The 25,540-nt window shown below is 46.6% G+C and overlaps 1 protein-coding gene across 1 annotated transcript in view; it reads right to left on the bottom strand.

Annotated features, from left to right (window-relative positions):
• The window catches only part of Aldh5a1 (aldehyde dehydrogenase 5 family member A1), a 29,382-nt gene extending 5,707 nt beyond the window's left edge, over positions 1-23,675 (bottom strand). The window contains exons 1-7 of the mRNA XM_059263248.1: positions 23,325-23,675; positions 13,511-13,594; positions 11,742-11,912; positions 10,093-10,209; positions 4,866-5,009; positions 3,331-3,474; positions 1,003-1,161 (exon numbers count right to left, since the gene is read on the bottom strand). Of these exons, the coding sequence (XP_059119231.1) occupies positions 1,003-1,161; positions 3,331-3,474; positions 4,866-5,009; positions 10,093-10,209; positions 11,742-11,912; positions 13,511-13,594; positions 23,325-23,645 (1,140 nt within the window). The 5' untranslated portion in view covers positions 23,646-23,675. The remainder of the gene's footprint in view (positions 1-1,002; positions 1,162-3,330; positions 3,475-4,865; positions 5,010-10,092; positions 10,210-11,741; positions 11,913-13,510; positions 13,595-23,324) is intronic.
• Between the last annotated feature and the right edge of the window lie 1,865 nt (positions 23,676-25,540).

Here is a 25,540-nt window from a genome sequence, read left to right as displayed (position 1 = left end):
GACTCAAGTTTGGTCCCTAGCACCCACGCTGAGAAGCTTACAATTGCCTGTAACTCTAGCAAAAGAAGTAAGGGCTTAACTTCCAGGTCACCCCTCTGGCTCCCTCACTTTTTGATCCTTAAAAAGATTTTTTTTTTTTAAAAAAAAACAGTAGAACAAAGCATGGAACATATGTGATAAGAAGCAGAGTGGGGACTGCTTGGGGGAAGAAGGAATGAGCAAGAAGGGAACTGGGAGGGGGAGGGTAGGCAGGGAAGGGGTGAGAAGAAAGTCTAATGAAATACATGTATGAGAATGCCAAGATTAATTTTAATGATAACTTAAACAGATTAAAATAGCTAAAACCAGGGCTGGTGAGCGGTCAGCAGGTAACTGTGCTTGCTGCCAATCTTGAGAACCTGAGTTCTTTCCCTGGGATCCAGTGGTGGAAGAGAGAAGGACTCTAGCACATTGTCCTACGATCTCTATACCGGTGCTGTGGCACACATGTGCCCTGCCCACCCCACCCCCCGACCCCCGACTCACGCTCAGACACACCGAGTAAAGAAACGTAGTAAAAATGAAGTGAAACCCAAACACACATAGTGTAGCCAAGAGAAAGCTCACCCTGCCGGTCACCCAGACTGTGACGTTCAGCAAACAATCCCTTCCTACAAGGAGCTTCCCTCTGTCATTCCTTACCTGCGGGATGCCTGCGATTCTATGTGCCTTTTTTTTTTTGGGTGTCTACGTTAAAATTCTTCTGGAAGGACATCAAGGAAAAAGCTTCTTATGACAGAAAACTTAGGGAGGGCAGAAGACCTCAGGTCTTCTCAGGCAGAGCAGGAAGAGCATGTCCAGACATCACTGTCCAGACACATTGGTAGTGGTAGGAATTCTTTTTTTTTAACCTTTTTGCATTTCCCCATTATTTCCCAAACAGCCTTGCTGGGGACCTTATGGAAATGCTTTTAATACTGACATCACAAAATTTCCTTCATGCAGATATTAGGACCAACTCACCTTTTCTACTGCTTTCTCATTAATTAACGGGCCTTGAGTTGTTCCTTCCTCGAATCCGTTACCCACACGCAGGCTTTTCTTCATTGCTTCTGCAAACTTCTTTACAAAGGAATCGTAGATACCCCGCTGTACCAGGAATCTGTTTGCGCAAACACAGGTCTAGACAGAAGACAAAACAAATCCAGTGAGTTTTTCAGAAGCGGCTGGTCCAAGAAATGTAAGACAACCCTTCCCGAAATGGTTCTCACGAGTCCAGCCTTCTATGTTCTTCCTAGGTGGGGAATAAATCCCCTGAGTGAATACACCTGTCCAATTCTTCCCATAGCTACCACACATCTAGAGCTAAACATATAAGCAAGAATAAACAGCTGTGTGAACAAAACCCAAATAACCAGAAAAGTAGCCATTCAATATACCATTAGAAAGCAGAGGCTATAATGTTCCTGAGGAGTAGGGCTGCAGCAGCAGAGAGCACAGGAATGAGGTCAAACAATAATGCATATCCTCCAGCCAATCCTTCCAAGTGTTTTGCTGAATCTGTGATTTCAAAAATGGATACAAGGCCCTTCTTTTGGGGACAGAGAGATGGCTCAGCAGTTATTTGCTCTTGTAAGAGGACCTCCTAGCACCCATGTTGGCCAGTTCAACAACTGCCTGTAACTCCAGGTCTATAAGATCTGATGTCCTCTTCTGGCCACACATGGACACACACACTTATATACATAATTAATAATAATAATAAAAATTAAAAAGGACTGGGGATAAAGTTTTGTGGTAAATTGCTTGCCTGGTATGCATAGGCCATGGGTTCTATTCCCAGTACTGTCAAAAAACAATAAAAGAAACAAATAAAAAATTATGAGGGGACCTGGAAAGATGGCTCAGAGGTTAGGGGTATTTGAATGGGAGCCAGGTTCAGTTCCTGATACCCACATGGAAGCTCACAACAGTTCTGGGGCTCAGATGTCCTCTTCTGGCCTCTCAGGGCAATGGACACATATATAGTGTACATACATGCAGGCAGAGAAACACACTTATAAAAGAAAAATTAATCTTTTTTTGAAAGCTCATAAACTTGCAACTTTAGAGTTTATTGGCTGAATGTTTGCGAATAAAAAATAAAATCTTTTTTTCAAAGGCCATCTTCCATGTTGGATTGAAATATTAAGACTCTGGCTTATTATCTGTCCAGTGCAGGCTTCATACTTTAAAATGATAAATTATAAGCATACTATAGGAAATGTAGTTATCATTGATAAATTTGTTTTTCCTCATTGTGTTTTCCTAGTAGAAATAAGTATATGTATAATTGTGTCCTATCCATTTTTTATTGGTTTAACACAGTTCAAAGCCATAGCTTTGTATAGAACTCTGCTGACATTTTGTGTTTGCTTAAAAAAAAATTCTAATTCTGTAACAACAACAACAACAACAACAACAACAAACTATTTAGGTTATGTGAAAAGGAAAAATTAATTACCAAAAGTCAAAACAAGGAAGGAAAGTTCTACAGAATAGTTTACACCACCAGCTTCCCTTTTCGCATATAAACTTTGGAGGCTATTTATCTCAGGACAGCATTTAAGAAGCCCATTGGGCCGGACACAGCAGCACACGCCTTCTAACTCCAGGAGGGCTTCATTTCCCAGATGGCCTGTGCTACAGAGCAAGTTCAGTGCCAGGCTGGGCTACAAGGGGAGCTCCTGTCTGTAAAAATGAAGCCCAGATCTTCGGCTTGTTGACTGCACTTTTAAGGCCCAGTTGTCTAAGAGTATGACTTAAGCAACCAGCTTCTGGCAGGGGCTTGGGCAACAGCATGGGAATAGGACCCTTGGCTCCTAGCACCGGGACTTTGAGGATGACTCAAGTCACTCAGTCTTTTTGGTTTCAGTTCCTAGATTTATATCAGAAGTCCTGAAGGTGCCTGTCAGATCTGACATCCAGGATTTCCTAGGCAAGTGTATAAACTCCCCTAGTCCCTCAGGACAACTAAGTAGGATACCAGACATCCTCCTCTGGCTTCTGCACACACTCAAAAGGGTCATAGGTCTACACACATGTGTATACACACACCATACACACATATATAAATAAAGACATGAAATTCTCGAAACTCTCTGAAGCAACAGACTATCTCTTACTTCCCTTTGGACAATCCAAGCCTGACTAGTGCCTGAGAGAAACTGCTCATTAAATGCTTGCTCACAGAATGAGCACCTGAATTCACAAAGGAACCAGGGAGAGAGCAAGGCCACAGTGGTGCTGGGATCTTTGTAAAACACATACACCCACCCTTATCCCAGCCCTAAAATGTTCTGGATGACTCACCTGCCCAGCATTCCTAAACTTAGATGCCATTGCGCCCGCGACAGCCTGGTCCACATTGGCACTGTCAAAGACGATGAATGGGGCAAGGCCGCCCAGCTCCATGGAGACACGCTTCACAGAATTTGCTGCATGGTGCAGCAGGATCTGCAGGGGTGCAGCAGGGGAACACTGTGAACATCTAAATCAACGTAGAGGGTGTTCCTGTTTGCAGTACCTTCTTCCCTGATGGCTTAGATGTCCAGCTGGTGACCCCAGTGAGAGGGGATTAGATCAGGAGCTCACAGCTGAGTGGGCTATTCATAGGGGGTCTAGCCGGGAAGGAGGTCACGGGGAAATGTGTTTGGAGGATGTGTCTGGTCCTGGACTTCTCCTCTCCATCAATGCTTCCTGCCATGATGCTTCTGCCTCATTACAGGGCTAAAAGCAACGAAGCCAACTGACCATGGGCTGAAACCTCCTAAACCATGTGCCAAAACATCCCTCAAATCTTCCTCTCCTCCTTTAAGTTATTTTTCTCATGTATTTTGTAACAACAGCAAACTAACATGTAAGGCTGCTAAACCTGTTTTTAAAAAACAAGAAATTGTTTTAAAAAAATTGTAATTTGTTTTACAAAATTACCCAATAATGAGCCAGGCGGTGGTGGTGCACACCTTTAATTCCAGCACTCAGGAGGCAGAGCCAGGTGGATCTCTGTGAATTTGAGCCCAGCCTGGTCTACAGAGTGAGATTCAGGACAGGACCCAAAACTACACAGAGAAACCCTGTCTCGGAAAAAAAAAATTACCCAATAATGAAAATTTTAAGGTGTACACAAGATCACCTTGCTTTAGATATCATTTTATATAAGAAAAGGGAGACATGATAATGTATTATTACTTTTGGGGGGGGGGCGTGTTTCCAGATAGCATTTCTCTGTAGCTTTGGAGCCTATCCTGGAACTTGCTCTATAGACCAGGCTGGCCTCGAACTCACAGAGATCTGCCTGCCTCTGCCTCCCGAGTGCTGGGATTAAAGGCGTGCACCACCAGCGCCCAGCGATAATACATTATTTTTAATATTTATTTATAAATTCTTTGAGAATTCCATACATGTATACAATGTATTCTGGAGACTACAGATTCTTATTTCATTAGATTGGATTTAAAAAATCTACTAGGAAGGTGGTAGGAAACGAAAAGCAATTATTTACAGAAGACGAGGAAGGAGTCAGCGACACTGTGAGCTGGGGCAATGCCAGTGGTAAACAATGCCAACACTGTCTTGAGTTTTGAACCATAACATCAATTCAAAATTTATATGACTGGCCAGGTGTGGTGGTACATTCCTTTAGTCCCAGCACTTGGGAGGCAGAGACAAGCGGGCCTCTGTGAGTTCAAGGCCAGCCTGGTCTACATAGCAAGTTCCTGGACAGCAGGGCTATATAGACCCTGTTTCCAATAAAACGAAACAAAAACATAAAAGTAGCGATTCCGTGCTCTATAAAGAGAAAGCGTTAGAACTACCCGCACTTGTTCGACTCCGATGTCACATACCTTCCCGGTCGCTGTTGAGCCAGTGAAGGAAATTTTGGACACCAAGGGATCAGTGCACAGTACCTCCCCCACTTCCTTGGCTTTGGTTCTAGAGCAGGGAAGGACGTTGTAGACCCCCGGAGGGATTCCAGCCTGGTTCGCAAGCTTTAAAGAGAAAGAGTAAACACTTTGAGAAGGATTGAACTGGAAAACAAAACACGAAATAAGAAATAAACATGTTTAGTCCAGAACACAATGTAAAATATAAGCTTGCCTTGGAGCAGAATAAAAACATACCGAGGAGAACCAGACGTGGTGGTGCATGTCTATAACCCCAACTCTTGGGAGGTAGAGGCAGGGGGACCACAAGTTCAAGGTCATTCTCGGTTACATAGTGAGTTAAAGGCCGGCCTGAGCCATAGGAGACCCGATGCCCCAAAGACATATATTTTGGGCTGGAGAGACAGCTCAGTGGTTATAAGCATGTGCAGCTCTTTCAGAGAACCTGAGTTTAGTTCCCATCACCCATAGCTTACCACTCTCTAGCTCCAGGGTATCCAATGCCCTTTTTTTGGGTATAGACCTCCACACACACACACACACACACACACACACACACACACACACACACACACAAAGACAAATAAATGTAATAAAATTAATATACATATATTAATAAAAACCTTATTTCAGTTCTCTATATACATGCATGTATGACTGTGTGTATATGTATACACAGACATATAGATATATGTGCTAAGAAATAAACCCACAGTCTCATTCTAAGCACAACTCTACACTAAGCTATACTCCTGACACCCTAAAGAAACACACACGTATAAACTAAGCATCTCCGTTAGGGATTGCTAAATACAGTATCTTAGTAAGAGTTTTAGCGCCACCTCCTGTTCAGTCCACCAGCAGACCTGGGGTTTCACGAAGACTCTGACACTAATCTCAAGGACTTTTTAACTGACTGTAGACTCCGGGGTAGAGTGTGGAAACGGTGTTTAGAAAGAACTCACCATTGCTGATGGGGCAAAGCTGCTTGCTAGTTCCTTGTGGGGCAGAGTTGAAAAATGGGAAGCATAGACAGGGGGATCTCAGCAGAGGTGAGGAGAGGGGGTGGGGGGTGGGCCTGACCCCAGCCACCTGACCTGGGGACCTGGGTCTTTCCATGGCAGGACTCTGGATCAGGTCTGTCCTGAATTTGTTATATTTCTGACCCAGAGCCTCCATTTGTAACTCTTATTGGACTCAAACTGGTGGCGATCCTCCTGCCTCAGCCTCTCCAGTGCTGAGATTACTGGAGTAGTTTGCAAGGTTTTTAATCCCACTGTTCTCATAAAAACAATAACCATGAAGCCAATATCTTTGCACATTAATCACAAAAATTTAAGCAAACAAACAAAAATAAAACCAAACTGGCAATGAGGTAGCAACCCCAAATATCAGGACATTGTTTACAAGAAGACTAGGGGACCGAGTTTTTCCACAGTGACAAATTACAAGCAAGTGAAGGTGCCATCTCCAGGGATAAGGACCTGTGTGAGGAGGGAGACTGAAGGATGGTCCTGGATAGACCCCAAGGAAGCCCAGAGGTGCTCAAGGGATCATGGGGCACAGCCACCCTGAGAAACGGAGATGCAGCCTGAATCCGTCAGAATAATCAGAGATGTGGTAAGAGAATGCAATAAAAGAATGGAGAGTAAACAAAATTCAGAAATGACAGCCAAGCTATAAGAACGTGAGAAAGAATGAATGCAACACATAAAACCTTGTTTTATCTGCTTTCTGTCAGGGTGCTGCCACTGGGAAGTCGAGGGGGGTCTGATGGGAGTTGGGGTCTAGTGGGAGGCCCCCTGCTGGTCTGTTTTGTTTGAGATAGAGTCTTCCTAGCTACTCCAGGCTGACATGGATCCTGCTGCCTCAGCCTCCCAAGTGGAGGGACTTCAGGTGAGGTGGCTTTCTGTGGTGACTGATCTTCACTGTTGATGTGACTATGTAGAGGATAACCTAGCAGAGGTTCCACTGAGCACAGAAGACAGCACCCCGCGGTGGGCTGGGGTCCCCAGACTGAATAAAAAGAGGAAAAGGAGGAAGCCAGCTGAGCTCTGGCGTTCATCTCACTTTGCCTCGTGACTGCAGACACAGTTCAGGCAGCCATCTCATGCTCTTGCCGACAGGACTTCTGGGCCGGGATGGACGGCATCCCCTGGAGCCTCGAGCTTCTTCCCATGCTGTCGTCAGGCATTTGGTCACAGCAATGAGAAAAGGAGCTCAGACACCTCCACGGGGCACTGAAGAACGCCAAGCCTTTCCGCTTTCCCTTGCTTCCTGGCTGTGAAGGGGACAGTTTGCGATGCCACGCTCCTCCTACCGTGGTGTGCTGCCTTACCACAGGCACGAAGGAACAGGGGCCAAGGACTGGAACCTCTAAAACCTAGGAATGAAACAGACCTTTTCTCTTCCTAAGCTATCACCTCAGGCATTTCATTATAGTGGCAGAAAGCTGGCTAACACAAATATGTTCAAGAACAAAGCGACCAGAGAGGCATCAACTAAGTACTGGCGGTGTGCAAACCACAGCTCCTTACAGAACTAAGTCTGCCCGGGGAGTGGGGGAGCAAAAGGTAGAGCAAGTGTGGAGTAGTTACAGCCCTGGACATACAGACCTAGAACTGTTTTGTTACCGTTACTGGTAATTGTTTCTGTGGTACTGGCAATTGGACCCAGGGCCTCGTGCATGCTAAACAAGCACCCAACCACCGAGATCTATCTCCAGCTCTGGCTTTTACACTTTATTTTGAGATATGCCCATTGCTAGTTGTTTTTCTCATTGTGACCGAATCCCGACAAGAAGCAGTTTGGGGAGGCAGGTTTCTTTTTGGCTGTGGTTTAAGCTGAGATGCAGCCCATCCTAGCAGGGAGGACATGGATGTAAGAGTATGTGTGATGCCATGTCCACAGCAACAGAGAGCAGCAGACACGAGATGGGGCCAGGCCAGAAAACCTTGGGAACCGCACTCAATGGCATGTTTCCTCCACCGAGGCCCTGCTTCTTCCTAACGGCCCACAACCTTCTAAAGTAGCTTCACCAGCTTGGGACCATGCATTCAAACACATGAGCCTGTTGGGGGATACTTCACATTCAAATAACCACAGTGTCTCTCTAAGTTGCCCAGGCTAGCCCTGAATTTTGGAATCTCCTGCCTCAGCCTCCTGAACAGCTGGGATAGAAGGCTTGCACCACCAGGCCGGCGACATTTAGTTCTTATGAGCTCTTATGTGAATTCTTTGGCTGGATGTAGAATTCTAACGAATATAAAAGTTGATTAGCAAAAGAAAAGCATAAAAGTTGTAGCAATTTATATGTGTACAGTGACTGTCACAAGACAGGAAAGTCTGAAAAAGTTACTGCAGGCTGGTATGTGCGCACTCTTTAGACAATACATGTGTGAAGGATAACAGGATGTGTGGATCTCCAGAGAGGACAGTGTGCTCCATGAATGTTACAGAGAGACAACTGGAGCCTGGGGACTACAAAAACTAACACAGCTGTTTCACAGTCTGATTATTCTGGCTCGCTACAGTCTCATGTTCTAGTCTCTCCTGACCTATGGTGTTTTCTAGTATGTGAGGCGTTCCCTCCAAAAAGTACCTTTCTGGCTTGTTACATGTAGGAAAAGTTAGGCCGAATGGCTCTTTGTGAAATTACATTTTTCTGCATCTCAAAAATAACTAATATGCCAAAGGAGTCCCTTTGAGGCGACACGTCCCATCACTTCTTAACAGTAGGGGAGGCTGAGTACATGCTCGACCCCTTCATTATTTCTGTAAGGGTAAAGCACAAAGATGTGAAGAGGGCTGGCAGGAGCTCAGTGGGTAAAGCACTTGCTCTGCAAGCCTGGAGACCGAAGTTGGAGACCACATAAAGGGGAGGATGGACCCCACAAAGTTGTCCTCTGACCTCCACATGAGTGTTGTAGCATATGTGCCTGTCCCTCTCATCATGTACCTATACACAGTAATAATGCTGCATACTAACTGAGTATTTTAAAAATACACAAAGAAGCAAGTGTCATGGGACCATCTGGGGAAGAATGTTCCAGAAGAAGAAGGTTGCTCAATATCTGAATTGAGGGTGAGGTTGGCAGATATAAGAGGTGGCAGGAACCAGAGAGGCTCAAACAGAAGAATGGGGGGGCTCTGAAGTGAAGACAAGTCAGAGGGTGCTGGAGTTTGGGAGGTGGCGCAGACCCCCGAGTAAAGCTGCATTTTGCTCCGAGTGACATGGGAAGCCTTCTGAGAGGTTCAGGCAGAAAAGTAAAACGATTTGACTGAGTAAAGACTGCACTAGGATCAGGAGTGGTGAATCAGAAGCCTGGGGCTGGAGAGATGGCTCAGTGGTTCAAAGCACTGACTGCTTTTCCTGAGGACCTGGATTGGGTTCTTAGCACCCACACCAGGGGGCTTGCAAGTGTGAAACTCCAGCTCCAGGGTTGCCAACACCGTCTCCTGGCCTCTGCAGGCACTGCATGAACACGACACACACAGAACACAAACATACACCTAAATACAAATAAATCTTAAAAAAAAGTAAAAACCAAAAAAATTTAAAAAGTTCATGAGAGAGAAAGGGAGAGTGAGAGAGATAGATAGGTAGATGTGTGTGTGTGTGTGTGTGTGTGTGTGTGTGTGAGAGAGAGAGAGAGAGAGAGAGAGAGAGAGAGAGAGAGAGAAGCTGGGTGGTGGCAGCACATGCCTTTCATCCCAGCAGAGGCAGGTGAGTCTCTGAGTTCGAGGCTAGCCTGCTCTACAGAGCAAGTTCCAGGACAGCCAGGGCTACACAGGAAACCCTGTGTCAAAAAACAAAAACAAACAAACAACAAAAAAAACCCTAATAAATAAATAAATGAACTGAAATTTAAAAAAAAAATTTTTTAAGGAAAAGAAAGCTCCTAAATGTGGGAAACATCTACATTTTTAGTGCAATGAAAAATGATGATGGATCAATATTACTTTTAAAGTACAAATCAAAATGTGACCAATAGGAATCTGAAAATCTCCCCTCCTTTTTTCTTTTCTACTAAATCAGCATGTGAGGTAGGACAGCTGCTGTGGACCAAGACAGACACTCTGTGTACAGGAGGAGACATCACTGGCAGAGAAGGAAATTCCGAAAATGCTTCCTCCTGACCCTGAGAAGCTTCCACCTGGGCACTGGTTGGTCTGCACAGAGACTCACCTGCGCCAAGGCCAGGGCGGAGTAGGGCGTGTCTTCGGCAGGTTTCACCACCACAGTGCAGCCAGCTGCCAGGGCGGCCCCCACTTTCCGGGTGATCATGGCACTAGGAAAATTCCACTGGAAGAAAGAGGAAGGAAGGGAGTGTGGGGACTGCCTCAGGATCCAACCAAGGCCCGGCAGAGCCGGTCATAATTCCATTGCACAACCCACTGGCAAACCTGTTTGCTGTTGCACAGGTGAGCTCTCAGAACACCTGACCCTGGTCAGTTTGAGGGACTCAGGAGGTCAATGTCCACAGAAGCAGGACACAGTCTGGGAGTTTGATACGGTACAAAACTATCTAGACCAATGTGTTCCGTGAGGGCCATATTTTGTAGGATATATAGTTTCTGTCATAACTTTGCATCTCTGCAGTTACCTCATAAAAATTGGCTCACAAATGGACCCCATGTGTACTAATAAAAATTTATTAATAAACACAGGGGCTGAGCTAGATTTGGACTGAGGCTCTTTAAGTAAAATATCAGTGATGTTACTTTGAACATGGCTGATGACTTACTTCCTTTCACTCACATATTTATAGGGACTAGATATCCATGGGTCTATAATAATTTCACTTCTTTATGTGTATGTGTATATATGTATGATATATGTGTGTACATGCCTAGATCCCCTGGAGCTGGAGTTACAGGCAGTTGTGAACCATCTGATATGGGTGCTGGGAACCAACTCAGATCTTCTAGAAGAGCAGCCAGTGCTCCTAACCACAGAGCCATCTCTCCAGCCCCACAGTAACTTATTTTAACAAACTCTCGAGTAGTGTGTATTGTTCTACGTATTTTGAACTTAGCTACTGTTCTAAGTATTTTGAAATTCGCACGAACTAAATCCTTATGATATCTCAATGAACTCATTGTTATTATTGTCTCTATTTACAGACTTGGGGGAACTGAGGCATCACAGTTAAATAACGTGTCCAAGATCACATGACCAGCAATAGTGAACTCCAGGGCAGGCTTCATCAGTCTAGGTAGCAAGGAAGATTATCTAAAACAGTTCTGGACAGGGGAGGCCAGCAGCCTTGAAACCAGCTGGCAAACCCTGGAGAGAAGCTGGCACCAAGGCGCTCCAGGAAGGCCCGGTGGGAGGAATGGGTGTACTGCAAACCCATCTGGGCAGAGGTAGCCCTTGGACCTCCAGAACCTGGCCCTGTGCCTACCCACAGAAGCACAAATGTTTTCCTATTGATGATAATCACAAAGTAAACATTTCTTTAATAATGGTCTAAATAATAAAGAGAAAATGTCCCCTTTGAAGTCCACTAAAAAAATGACAAAATTTCAAAGGTCTTTGCAGAGGAGCTCGGTAATGCCAGGATGGAGTCTCTATGCCAAGTCAGAAAAGCCTCTGCGGGTCACCTGGTTTTTGAAGGCACCGGAAAGCATGTACTTACACTTCTGCCACTACATCTGACGCTGTCAAGGAGAATGTGGAAACACACCTCTACCTCTGGGGAAGGAATCAGGAAACCAAGGGCAGGTGGCAAAGCCAGCAGGACGACGGCCACACCTGTTCACTGGGAAGAAGACGCCGTTTCCCACCATCCCACCCGGGCTCCCACCCCGGATTGTGCTGGTCTTGCCACATACCGGTGTGATGATTGCGGCCACGCCAATGGGCTGCTTGAGGACCAGCCCCCGTTTATCCTTGGCAGAGGTATAGATGACATCTCCATAAATACGACGAGCTTCCTCGGAGAACCATTCTAGGAAAAGGGCTGAATACAGAACTTCTCCCTGGGCCTCTTTCAGAGGCTTTCCCTAAATCAAACCAGAAAAGGTCATGTGCATTGTCTTCCAAAAAAGAAAAGCACAGCTCTGTGTTTCTAAGTTATTCCAAGCTGTGAGAAGAGAAAGTCGTTCCTATTGCAAAGCTCAGAGGCTGCTGAGAAATGACTACCTTTGATGCAAGTCTTAGGGATTGGAATGATGGAGGTAAGAAGGGTCACCAGCATATGTTAGGGGTGGACACAGAGCACTGTATATTCTAAGGCTTCCCAAATGTTAAATCATGGTGTGAAATCTGATTCTGTGAATGAACTAATGGTACATTTTACAAACTTAAAAATAATGAGGAATGCTTGGCAGCGGTGGCACACGCCTTTAATCCCAGCACTCGGGAGGCAGAGCCAGGCAGATCTCTGTGAGTTCGAGGCCAGCCTGGTCTACAGAGCGAGATCCAGGACAGGCACCAAAACTACATAGAGAAACTCTGTTTCAAAAAACAAAAACAAAAAAATGAGGAAACTAAAAATGGGCTAAAAGAGGAAAATAACTGGGTCACAGCAGCTGAAGTTAAAACTACACAAGATCAAGCCAGTCAAAATTCCAACACTGGGGCCCAGAAGCTCCCATGGCTAGCTAGGAGATATAAGCAGTTGATAGCTGGTGGGGGAGGAGGTGAATTTTTATCTAAAGGGGTGGCCACTTGTAGGCTGCCCAAACCCCAGTGTGTGGCCTCACGCCCACGACCAGCACTATCTGGACTAAGGTCACCAAAAGTGAAATGAAGAGGACATGGAACTGGGAGGGGACATGTCGAAGGGGTGCAAGAGGAGTCGGAGTGGGGGAAGGGAGAGACTGATAGACTACAAATATATTGTATACATGTATGAAATTCTCAGGAAATAAACGAGCAATATTATATTTCAAAAAAGAAAAAAATTGGCTCAGTGGTTAAGAGCACTGGCTACTCTCCCAGAGGACCAGGGTTCGAACCCCAGCACCCATATGGTGGCTCACAACCATCTGTAACTCCAGTTCCAGGAGATTCAATGCCCTTTTCTGGCCTCATTTGCACTCACATATGTACATACATACATATACATGAATAAATAATAGCATAAGTCTTAAAATAAATAAAAACTGGAATGATTAAAAAATCATTATTCATAGCTCCAAACAGACCTAGTTCCTAAATATTTACTTTTGTTGTTTTTAATTGTATGTGTCTGTGGGGCTGTGTGTGCACATGAGTGCAGGTGCCCACAGAGGCCAGAGGCATTGGATCCCTTGGAGCTGGAGATATAGGCAGTTGTGAGTTGCCCGATGTGAATTTGGGGAACTGAACTTGGGTCCTCTGCAAGAGTAGTGCACGGTCTCAATTGCTGAGTCATTTCTCCAGCCCTCCAAATCTATTCTTCGCAAATTAGTAACACATATACTAGAACACATATATTTTGTTTTAGCAAATGTGTTTTCTGGGCACCATGACCACTCAGGCCCTTTGTCATCGAAGGATCGAATGTCTCTAAGCTGCAGGACAAGAGCCAGGGGAAGTCTTGGCTGTCTCACCACCAAGCTCTGGTCTAACCACCCCAGGACTCTTCCTCGCGGCAGCAGCAAGCTTGTGAACTCACACTCTCGGCCGTGATGATCTTGGCAAGGTCATCCTTATTCTGCATCATTAAGTCATACCATTTACGAAGCAATGAACTCCTCTCCTAGAAAAGAAATGAGACAGAAGCAAATGAACTGAAGGGAAAGAAAGCCACTCCACAGCCTTCCCCCTCCCAAATCACCGGCTGTGTGCACAGCTCACATCGGGCAGAACAGTTCACTTTCACTGTCCGCTTCACCAGGCTATGGGATGTCTCAATAGCTGGTGAAACACTCTTGGGCTTGTCTCTGGGTGCTCTTCCCAGAAGAGATGAGCATCTGGCAGGGCAAGGGAGTGACAGAAGGGGACAAATTGGAGTAGGTTATAATGACACACATGTATGAAGAAGCTACCAGAAAACCAAGGAGGAGGCTGAGGCAGGAGGATTACTTAGACCCAGAATTTTGAAGCAAGCTTGTATCAATTCAATGATGAATATATATCTGAGGTTTGTGTCATTCTAGATTCCAGAACTTAGAAGGTAGAGGATCTCTGTGAGTTCAAGGCCAACTTGGTCTACATTGTGGGATCTAGGGCAGCCAAGAATACATAGTGGGGAAAAAAGTGTGAGTGTGTGTGTGTGTGTGTGTGTGTGTATGTATGTGGTGTGTGTGTTTGGGCACAGACACCAAAACACATCCAGAAAACACTATCTGAATAAATACAAGGAAACAGCCCTCTATAAGCCATATAGAAAGGTCTGGAATAAATCCTGCCCTCACAGTCTTCAGAAGGAGCTGCTGTTGGAATACTTTGGCTTTAGACTTCAGCTCTAAGACAGGATGTTTTTGTTTGTTAAGCTCCCCGGTTGGCAGCATCTTGTTACAGCAGCTGTAGAACGCTGACAGAGACACCCCTCCATTTATGATGAAGTTATGTCCTAATAACCCACCGGTAGTCAACACCATCCCAAGGAGAAAGCGCTCCTAACACAAGTGAGCAACTGAGCAGTCTAGCTCAGCAACAGCGGAAAGTCAAGAGCTTCCTCTCATAGCAAGTTATCTGGAAGCCATGGCTTGCTGCTGTAGCCTGGCATCAAAAGGGAGACCCCACTGCACATGCATGGCTTGCTCAAGAAAAGATCAAAAGCCTCAATTCCACTGAAAATGCACGGCTCTTAAACTATCATGAAGTGGAAAAATCCTCACTTGACTAATAATTCAAAGATTGCCTGTTCACCCTAACTATGGGGCCGTGTGGACACACAAACAGGGCTTCAGAAAGGCGGAAGAGTGGATGGTCACATGGGGCTCCCATCCCAGGCCCTTCCCTAGACTCACCTAGTCTCTTCAGCTACAACATGACTCACATGTCCGCCTCACAGGGCCTTCAAAAGACTAAACACATCCCTTAGGAAGCACCAGCCATAGCGCTCAGCCTTCAGTTACCCACAGCCTTACTCCCTGAACTGGTGACAGCTACCTGAGACAGCAGAGGGACTTGGCTAATGCGATCGTGGATCAATGGCCAGGTAGGCCCGGCGCGACCACGAGAGTGACAGTAACAGGACAGTGTGCAGAGTCAGGAGACCTGATGCAACCGGAAAACCAAACCTCAGAGGGGCAACAGGCCGAGGCGTGTGGGAGACGTCTAGAACCTGGAAAAGACAGGGGAGCAAATTGTGCCCTAGAGCTTCTAGGAGGAACAAAAACATGCCAACCCACTTTAGACCTCTGACTTTCAAAACTATGAGAGAAAACTCACATTGCCACAAGTTGCTACGTTTGTGGAGATTTCTCTCTCTCTCTCTCTCTTTTTTTTTGCAGCAATCTAGGAAACTAGTACATTAGCATTGAGGTTGTTGATAGATATCAGTTCCCTTCCTCTCGAGCTGTGATGGTTTGAATCTGAAGTGTCCCCACAGGCTCACGTGTGTTCACCTGGTGCCTAGATGGTGGCGCTGTCTTGAAAGGCTGTGGCCCTTTTAGAGGTACAGCTGGGCTGGAGGAGGTGGGTCACAGTGGAGAGGAGGGGGCTTCAGGGTTACTGCCCGGTATGGTGATATTTTATTTGTACTGAAATGTGATTTTATTTGTATGTTAATAAATAAAGTTGCCTGGGGGTCAGAGCTAATAGCAAGCCATAGCAGAGCTGGGTGTTCATGGTGCACGCCTTCAATCCCAGCACTTGGTAGGCAGAGTTAGTTAGAGCTCTGTGTGGTCAAGATAAACAGCCAGCATTGGAGACACACGCCTTTAATCTCAATACCAACCATAGACGATCTGGAGGTCTGTACAAACAGGCAGTGATGAGGCGGTCATGTGGTTGGGTTTACAACCAATGAGAAGGCAGAACAGAAAGTCTATATAAAGACAAACACTCAGGAAGTAGGTCTCTTGGCTGAAGAGGCTAGCTGCAGCAGACGGGTAAGGCTCTTAGCTCTGATCTCTTGGCTTTCTTCTTTGCAATGTTTCTATGTTTCTTATTTAATAAGATGGTTGGTTACATCTACGGCCCGGTCCCACTTCTGGTGCTCTTTTCTGCTTCCTGGTGTCTAATGGCCACATGTGGAGATCCACCATGAGGTCCAGCCACCATGGAGTGTGTCACCATGCCTTTCCCACCGTCATGACCCAAATCCCCCTGAATGGTGAGCCAAATTTAATTCTTCATCCTTAATTGTTTCTGCTAGGTATTTGGTCACCTGGAAAATTAACAGGATGATGTTTGGCAATTCAGAGGGGTCCTAACACCAGGTAGTTGGTTGCCAAACTACCAACAGGACTAGAAAAGTTCCCTGTACCCCTGCACTGTGACACCATGAGCTGCTGTGAGTCTGTAAAAAGATGCTAGGGAGTCCAGGGATCAGGTCTGCCCCTCCTCCTCTCCCATCATCCCCACAGCTGAGTGCACATGCAACACCTACATGTGTGACTTTAATATTTGCTGCTCTAGCCCAGGCTCACTTTCAAAGTCCACCTCATCTATCCAGACCCCTACCTGGGTATCTAGAGGACAGTTCATCATCTCAGAGGCAAGGGTCCCGACTGAGCTCTGATATCTCACCCAACACTGCTCCACTTACCTCCTTCCCCAGCAGTGGGTGCTGACTTTGCCCTTAACAGTTGCTCAGACCAAAATTGCTGGGGTCATAATTGATTCCTTTCCCATACATCCCTTAATAATACATCAGTGAATACAGTCAGCTCTCCGTTAAACTACATCCTTTATGGGACCATTTGGCACTACCTCTACCTAGTTTGAGCCGTCATGACCTAAGTCAAGCAATGTCTTTGGCTGTGGTTTGAGTGTGTCCCTAACTCCCTAATCCCAGGTGCCGGTGCTGGAGGCTTAGTCTTCAGTGTGGTGCTGATAAAAGGCAGCACCTACTCTGTAGTCTGAGTGTCCTTAGAAGGGATTCAAGCAGTACTCATGGGACACGAGTTAGATATATTTTTAATATTTTGTTATCACCGTTATTAAAGGGCACCTAGGTGCCACACAGCACACGTGGAAGCCAGAGGACAACCCCGTGCAGCTGGTCTTCTCCTTCTATCTTTATATGAACTCTGGGGGATTGAACTCTTGTCCCCAGGTGTGTTCAGCAACTGCCTTTACCCACTGAGCTATCTTGATGGCCCTGGAGTTAGTTTTTCCAAAAGGTGGTTGTTAGAAAAGCGAGCTCTACCACCGAATCTGTCTTTAGATTTTTCGATATGACCAGGCATGCCCCGACCATGGTGTCATCCGTCATTAGGGTCTTTACCAGAGGCCAAATCCATGAGGACAAGCTGATATTAGACTTTGTGTGTGTGTGTGAATCAACAACTGTTATTCTAACTTAATTCATTAATTATAATTATAGATTCAAATGGCAAACTTATTTTTTAATATTTCATCTATTTTTTATTAATTCTTTGAGAATTTCATGCAGATTTTGATCACATTCTCCCAGACACACCCAACTTTATGTTCTCTTATTTTGTTTCTTTACCTAGCAAATCCAGTTTGTGCTCCCCATATATTCTTGTATGTGTGGCCTTCCACTGGAGTGTGGCTGACTTACTGGGGGTAAAACTCTCAAAGAAAACTGACTCCCCCTCTCCCAGCAGCTATCAATTGCAATAGCTCCGTGGTTAGGCATGGGTATGAAAGTCCCATCTCCCCTCTCTGCTGGGATTTGGTCTAGCTTGGGCTTGCATAGGGCTTGTGCCTGTACTCACAATCACTCTGTTTGTATATGTAGCTGTCCTGTTGAGGTTGAGAGACACTGTTTCCTTGTGTTCATACTCCAGCTACGGCTTTTACAGTCTTTCTGCTCCCTCTTCTGAAACGATCCCTGAGCTTTGGGAGGAGGGGGATGCAACATAGGGATGCCATATAGATGTCCCAGTTAGGGCTGAACATTCTGCAGTCTTTTATTCTCTGCACCCTGGCCACTTGCTGGTCTCTGTGTTAATCACCATCTATACAGAAATAGAAGCTTCTCTGATTAGTGTTGAAAGACACATTAATCTATGGGTATAACACAAAGTCATTAGGAATCGGTTTAATATTATGCCCATTTAGCAGAATAACAGAAGTAGGTTCTCCCAGAGGTTCTTGGTCTGACAATGGTGTGAGGTATGGGTTTCATCTTATAGAGTGGGGCTTAAATTCAACCAGAAACTGGTTGGCTCTGCCTATAATGTTCATGCTACTACTCGTACATGGGCATGTCTTGCCAGGCCAGTTGTTATTGTAGCTTGTGGGGTTCACAGCTGGGTAAGACTTATGACTTTTCCTCCTCTGGTAATGTGCTGTCTTAGGGTTTCTACTGTTATATGCTAAAACTCCATGACCAAAAACAACTTGGGGAGGAAAGGGCTTTTTTCATCTTACAGTCCATCATCAAAAGAAGTTAGGGCATGAACTGGAGGTAGAAACCTGGACACAGGAGCTGATGCAGAGGCCATGGAGGAGTGCTGCTAACTGGCTTGCTCCTTGTAGTTTGCTTGGCCTACTCTCTTATACATCCTACGACCACGTGCCCAAGGGAGGCACCACCTACACTAGGCTAGGCCCTTCCACATCAATCATCAATCATAGGCCAATTGGATTTCCTGATTAAGATTCCTTCTTCCCAGATGACCCACCCACCTTGTTCACGTTGACAAAGTTAGCCAGCACAATCGACCCCTGGTCAACTTCACACACAAATACAACACTTAGGCCATGCCTTCTCTTTCTTGCTGTTCTTGGATATCATGTTACTACAAATATCACAAAGTAAAACATTCCTACTTTTACATTCAACACTTTCAGTTCCTTTAAAACATCCAGTCTCTCTAAAACATCAAAACTCTCTCTAAAATACCCCAAATCTCTCTGAAATACCCAGAGTCTCTCTAAATATCCCAAATCTTTATAAAATTCCCAAGTCTCTTAACTGGAAGCTCCTGCAAAACTAAAATAAGTTCAATACTTCTTATTATAAGAGGCAAGACCCAGGCAGAGTTTCAATCAGGTCAGAGAAAACCAAAGTCCAACTGTGCAAAGCTCAATGCCAGACATTTGGCGCTCATGGTCTTGGACTTGGCAGTGGCACTTCTCCAGCTCTGCCATCTACAGCACACACAGCTTATCTCACAGACTCAGGCTGGCACCACTGCACAGCTGCTGCTGTCCTTGGTGGCCATCCTATCATCGTATTGGCATCTCCAAAACGCTGAGTTGTCCTGATGCAAGTGAGCTGCCCCGTCACCAATCGCCTCTCCTGGGCTCTCTTGGGAGACTCTGATCCTGCCACACGGTGCCAAGCCACAACTTTTTTCCATGACCCCCTCAATCCTGGGACTTCTAAGGCTGCACCTTCATGCATGGTTTTCCTGGCCTTTCTTCAGGGACTCCAGCTCTGCCACACAGCATCAAGCCTCAACTTCTCTCAGTGACCCCTCAAAACCTTCAAAGGCCCTCAAAACCAGTACCACCTGGGTAACTCTTACACCTTACTAAAGTTGGCTTTCAGCAACTTTAGTAAGTCTCTGTGTGCTGACCCCAAGGAAATACTCATAGAAGATTTCATCTCCCAGTTGCTGCTGTCTGTCTTTCTGTCTGTCTCCTGGTTTTTTTGAGACAGGGTTTCTTTGCTTAGCCTTGGCTGTCCTGGTACTTGCTCTGTAGAGATCCTCCTGCCTCTGCCTCCCAAGTGCTGGGATTAAAGGTGTGTGCCACTACACCTGGCTTGTTGGCCTCTTTTTAGTGACCACTAATTTCTCAGCTCCTGCTAACCAGCATTGATTGTCCCAGCAAAGCAAACGTTTTGCTTTAGGAGCTCTTCATTCAAAATAACATAAATGGCTTTGATAGAGTCCTTAAGGGACTTTAAAATTTCCCTCTGGAATTTCACAAGCCAGTCCTCCATCATCTGCATGGATCTCAACATTATTTTCCAAACTCCTACAGAACAGCCCAGTGAGCTCTGAGCATTCAACAGCTTTTCTGAAGTTCCAGTGGTACCACAGTCCTTCCCAAAACACATGGCCAGGTCTGTCACAGCAATAATAATTTCTGGCTTACGATTTCTATTGCTGTGCTAAAACACCACGACTAAAAGCAGCTTGGGGAGGAAAGAGTTCATTTCATGTTACACTTCTGCATTACAGTCAACCAGCCAAGGAAGTTAGGGCAAGAATTGTAGGCAGGAGCCTGGAGGCAGGAACTGACACAGAGACTGTGAAGGAGTGCTGCTGACTAGCTTGCTCTTCATGGTTTGCTCATCCTACCTTCTTATATACCCCAGGACCACCTACTCAGGGGCAGCCCCACCCACAATCTCACATCAATCAAGAAAATGCCTGACAGCTTGCTTACAGGCCAATCATATTCTTATTAAGATTCCCCTTTCCCAGATGACCCTACTTGTGTCAAGTTGACAGAAAGTCCATCAGCACATGTACATACACTGTCCAGCACTAGGACAGACATAGCCAGTAGAGATGAAGCTTCTAGATCAGGACCAGCTCGATACCTCCATGCCCTATGACTCAAATATGCGATATCTTCGGCAATGGGTCTTACCATCAAGTTCTAGGAGGTAACCAATAGCACCAGCAATGGCCTTTAATGACACTAAAATCCTCTTTTTTAAAAAGTCATTGGAGGGCTGGAGAGATGGCTCAGAGGTTAAGAGCACTGACTGATCTTCCAGAGGTCCTGAGTTCAGTTCCCAGCACCCACATGGTGGCTCACAACCCTCTGTAATGAGATCTGGCACCCTCTTCTATATACATAATAAATAAATAAATCTTAAAAAAAAAGTCATTGGAAACCTATGACTTCTACTGTAGAAGCTTCCATAGACAGACAGACAGACAGATTTAAAATGAAGTCACTGTCTAACAAGATGGCAATGCCTTTACTAGGTACCACAGGCTAACAAATAAAGAGCCCAGTGCCAGGAATGGGTTACATCTTTGGGATTGTTGACCATGGACGCCCCACAGATCTCCAAACAGTACAGGCTATTATTGATCTTGGATTTCTGCCAGCTAAATCCATAGGAAAAACAAAATTATTTGCCTTTTAAAGTTAGCCTGCCTCAGGAGTTTCCTTATTAACAAAAACAAACAACAAAAGCAGGCCAATAACTCCTCTCAACAGGTCTGTCTCTACCACTGCCCTCCTAGATCTCCCATCAGCACCAGGACTGGAGTCCCCCGCCACCACACCCAGTCAAAGTAAACCTGAAGTCCTTGGGTGGTCCACAGGTCCCAACTGAAGCAGCCCCATCCTCCTCCACCTCTATGACCGCTTCCTGCATGTCTTCCCAGTTCTTGGTCCACTACGGGCCACCTCCTTGCTGTTCTGGAAGCCAAGTAGCCGCGTTCCTGAGTTGTTCAGGATTTCCCCTCACCTCTCTTAGTATCCTCAGGAAGACTGACCTTGATGTAATAGGGGGAAATGTGTCCCCTCCAAGAGTGAGGTGTTCAAGTCTGGACCCACCTCATCAGTGCCTCAGAATGAGACTGTGCTTGGAGATAAAGTTTAAAGAGGTGATTAAGCTCAGCTAATCACAGGTCAACAAGTGGCCCCAGAAGAACGTGAGGGTGACAGAACCGAGAACAATGCCTACACGCGTGGAAGGGAGGCCTTAGGAGAAAGCAGGCCTGCTACCATCTTGACCTCGGTCTTACGGCTTCTATTGCTGCAACCAAACACCATGAGCAAAAAGCAAGCTGGGGAGGAAAGGGTTTATCTGGCTTACCCTTCCACAGTGAAGTTCATCATTGAAGGAAGTCAGGACAGGAACTCAAACAGGGCAGGAACCTGGGGGCAGGAGCTGATGCAGAGGCCACAAAGGGGCGCTGCTTACTGGCTTCCTCCCCATGGCGTGCTCAGCCTGCTTTCTTACAGAACCCAGGACCACCAGCCCAGGGATGGCACCACTCACCATGGTCTGGGCTTTACCCCATTGATCACTAATTAAGAAAATGCCTGACAGACTTGCCTATGACCTGATCTTATGGCGGCATTTTCTTAATTGAAGCTCCCTCCTCTCAGATGACTTTAGCTTGTGTCAAGTTGACATAACACTAGTCAGCACAAACCCTGACTTCTAGCCTCCAGAATTGCAGGGAGACATGATTCTGTCACGTAAGCCACCCAAACAGTACTTTGCTGTGACATTGTCCTCACAGACCTGTACACATGATCACACTCTGTTCTGTACCTTGCCCTTCCCTCTGACCTCTGACCTCTGGGCCTGCCTCTGCCTTTTCCCCTCACATTACTCATCACCTCCAGCATACTTCCTTGCTGAGGTAGGTGTTTATTGCTTGCAGTTTGGATCCCCCAAACACACATATCACATGAGCTTTGTAAGGGGCTGGATTTTTTAAAAAGATTTATTTACTTTTATTTTACGTATATGAGCATTTGCCTGCACATACACATGTGTACCTTCTGAGTACCTGCGACTCCCTGGAACTGGAGTTACAGACTGTTAATCGTCACCATGGGAGGGCTGAGAACTGAACCCAGAAATTCTGCAAGTGCCTCTTAATGGCTGAGCCATATCTCCAGCACGTTCCCCCCACCCTCTTTTTTCTTTGACTCAGCATTCCAAGCATCCCCAGAAGTATGTGACAGGTAGCCAGTGCTCAGTAACTACCCACTGGTGGGTGGATGTTCAGACTCTGGTGCTTGTACCCCTATCACTAGGCACCTATCTTCAGAGAGGCACTGAATGATAGGGAAGCCATGATTTCACGGAGCTGGCTGCAGGTGTAATATCATAAATGAGGAGGAAGACTGTTTCTGAAGTAGTTTTCTGTCTTACCATCTGTCCCCATTGTCCACACATCTGTTAGCAAGTGACAGCCCATGCCCATTAAGACTGAAAATCAGAGAATGCACCTGGATTTTCCCCTCCCCTGAACAAAGCCCACACATCCTTTCTCAGTGTCCTTGACACAACTCCTACACATGCAGCCTACACATACAGATAGATGTACAGCCCCTACATACAGCTCCCATATACAGCGCTCTCTCTCCCTCCCCCTTCTGTACACAGACACACACACACACACACACACACACACACACACACACACATACACGTGGGCTAACATTTTTCAGCTCACTTTTATTATGCACCCCTGTCGGTCTCTCTTACTTGAGATATGAAAACAGGGGATCTGACATCGTGGTGGGCACCGACCCCAAGCTCCAAACTTATTTGTCTCTTTTTGTTGTTGCTCTGGCTTTCTGCACTGTGTACCCTGGCGAACTGGGGTGGGGGTGTCACGGGCTGGTTTCACCTGGGGTATCTGCCTCCCACTAGGCCGGGAGCCAACATCCGACGGCGCTCTCACCTTGACCGAGACCCCTTTCCAGCTGCAGAAGGCATCGTAGGCGGCGCGCACGGCGGCGCGGGCCTCGGGCACCCCGCAGTCGGCCACGGTGCCCAGCGTGGCGCCGCTGGCCGGGTCCTGCACGGGGAAGGTGGCGGGGGCCGGGAGCCAGCGGCCTCCCACGAAGCTGTCCCCGCGGAGCAGGTCGGCGGGGAGGCCAGCGGGGCCGCGGGCGTAGCTGCGACACTGGGCTCCTGCGGACGCCGGGCGGAGGCGGCGGCCGGGAGGCGGCAGCGCCAGGCGCGCGGCCCAGAAACTCCGCAGCAGAAAGCAGGTCGCCATGGCCCCGCAGTGGCGGCGACAGAGGTAAGGGACAGGCAAGCGGGCTCGCAGGAGCTCAGGGGTCGCGGGGAAGTGGGAGCGCGGCGGCGGGGACGCGCAGGGCGGCGGGGACGGCGGCGGGGGATGGCGGGGACGCCGAGAGCGCCCCCTCTCTGTGCTCCTGGAGCTGCATGGTCCTGAACCGGCCTGTCCTCCCCGGGGCGCCCTTCTCCAGGGCCTGCGAAGCGGAAAGACTCCTAGTAAGATGAACTTGCACACATAAGTCACCTTTCCCGCTGTCAGGCGCTCACCTGCCATTTCTAAGGCCTTCATTGTGACAGGAGAACCTTCTGTTCCCCTGTTCCCCAGCCCCAGCCATCTGCTCTCGGTGTAGAGATGGCACCAAGGCTAAAATCGCGGCTCCACATGCTGCAGCTCCTGAACACTGGGATTGGGAACCACTGTTTAATGAGGGGCGAAGTGCAACTCAGCAGTCTGCCCCTTGAATGCTTTTCTTCATATCCCGTTCATGAATTTGGAGCAGAGCGCTCCTGAGCACTTGGGATGTGGGGCAACCATTCATCCAGTGTCGAAGTGAGGCTCAGGGATTCCTCTTGATGCTTTTATGCATATTTCCTCTGTTGGGCCTTTGCAAGTAGATTGGGATGCTGTATGTCCTAGCTGCTGTAGGTCAAGCAACTAGCAAGGCTGAAGTCTGGCCAGTTAGTAACTGGAAGCAATCAAGGCCCATGTCTTTAATCCCAGCATTTTGGGAGGCAGAGGTAGGAGCTGCTCTGTGAGTTCAAGGTCAACCAGGGCTACTTAGTGAGCCCCTGTTTAGAAAAGTGTCAACAAGAGTGTGAGGACTGAACATGGCGCGGTCACCTTAAACAGCATCTTCATCCTCCTGTTACACCTGTGCGCCAGACTCTACAGCAGCAAGGAACCCCAAGTTAATTCGGATAAAAAAAAATAGCAGGTCTGTGCTCGGAATTTGTGGGGTCAAATGCAACTCAACATTGTGCATTTTTTTAAAGATTTATTTCTTTATTCATTCATTCATTTATATGGGTACTTTGTCAGCATATACATCTGCACACCAGAAGAGGGCGTCAGGCAGTTGTGGGTTGCCATGTGGGTGCTGGGAATTGAACTCAGGACCTTTGCAACAGCAGAGAGCGCTCGTAACCACTGAGCCACCTCGCCAGCCCCCTTGTGCATTATTTTAAGATCCCAAGATTAAACATTTTCTCATGCTCAATTACTATAAATTGTGTGAGAGTGTCTTGCTGGCCTTTCTAGAGCATATAGGTTCTTCATTTTAAAAAGATAATAATAATAATAATAATAATAATAATAATAATAATAAATAATTATTGAGGAAACATATTACTGTGTACCCTAGTAGAAGGACCTACATCTCACAGCCTTCCTTCCTAGAGTTCTGGAATTACAGGCAAGTGCTACATTCCCCAGTTAGGATACTCTATTTGCAAAATGCCTAGGATGTCCTTTTAACTGTTGACTTTGTCTTCTGCTGAGTCAGAGCCTCCCAGCCTTGTGCCACTCACATCTGGCAGAAGATCTAACAGCAGCATTTAATTGTGCGTGTAGGTGGGTGTGCACATGTATGTGCCTGTGTTCGTTTGTTTACTATTTTGTCCTGTATTTTATTGAGGGAATTCCGGGTCAAGGTAAGCAGGGCCTCACGTGCTATCACAAGCTGGCTGGCCTGGCTGGGGGAGCTCTGCTGACAGCCCATTCTACCTTCTCTGGGCATTCCTTCAGAGCAGGTCATACCACTGTAGGCCACAAACTTGAAATCAGCTGTGTATCTCAGGTTCCAGTCCTGAATTATTTGCTCCAGTGTAGGATTTATTCTCTCCCTCTCCCTCTCCCTCTCCCTCTCTCTTCCT

This window comes from Peromyscus eremicus, chromosome 5 (genome assembly GCF_949786415.1).
Source record: "Peromyscus eremicus chromosome 5, PerEre_H2_v1, whole genome shotgun sequence".
Lineage (NCBI taxonomy): Eukaryota > Metazoa > Chordata > Mammalia > Rodentia > Cricetidae > Peromyscus > Peromyscus eremicus.
This window is presented reverse-complemented; position numbering and strand designations above follow the sequence as displayed.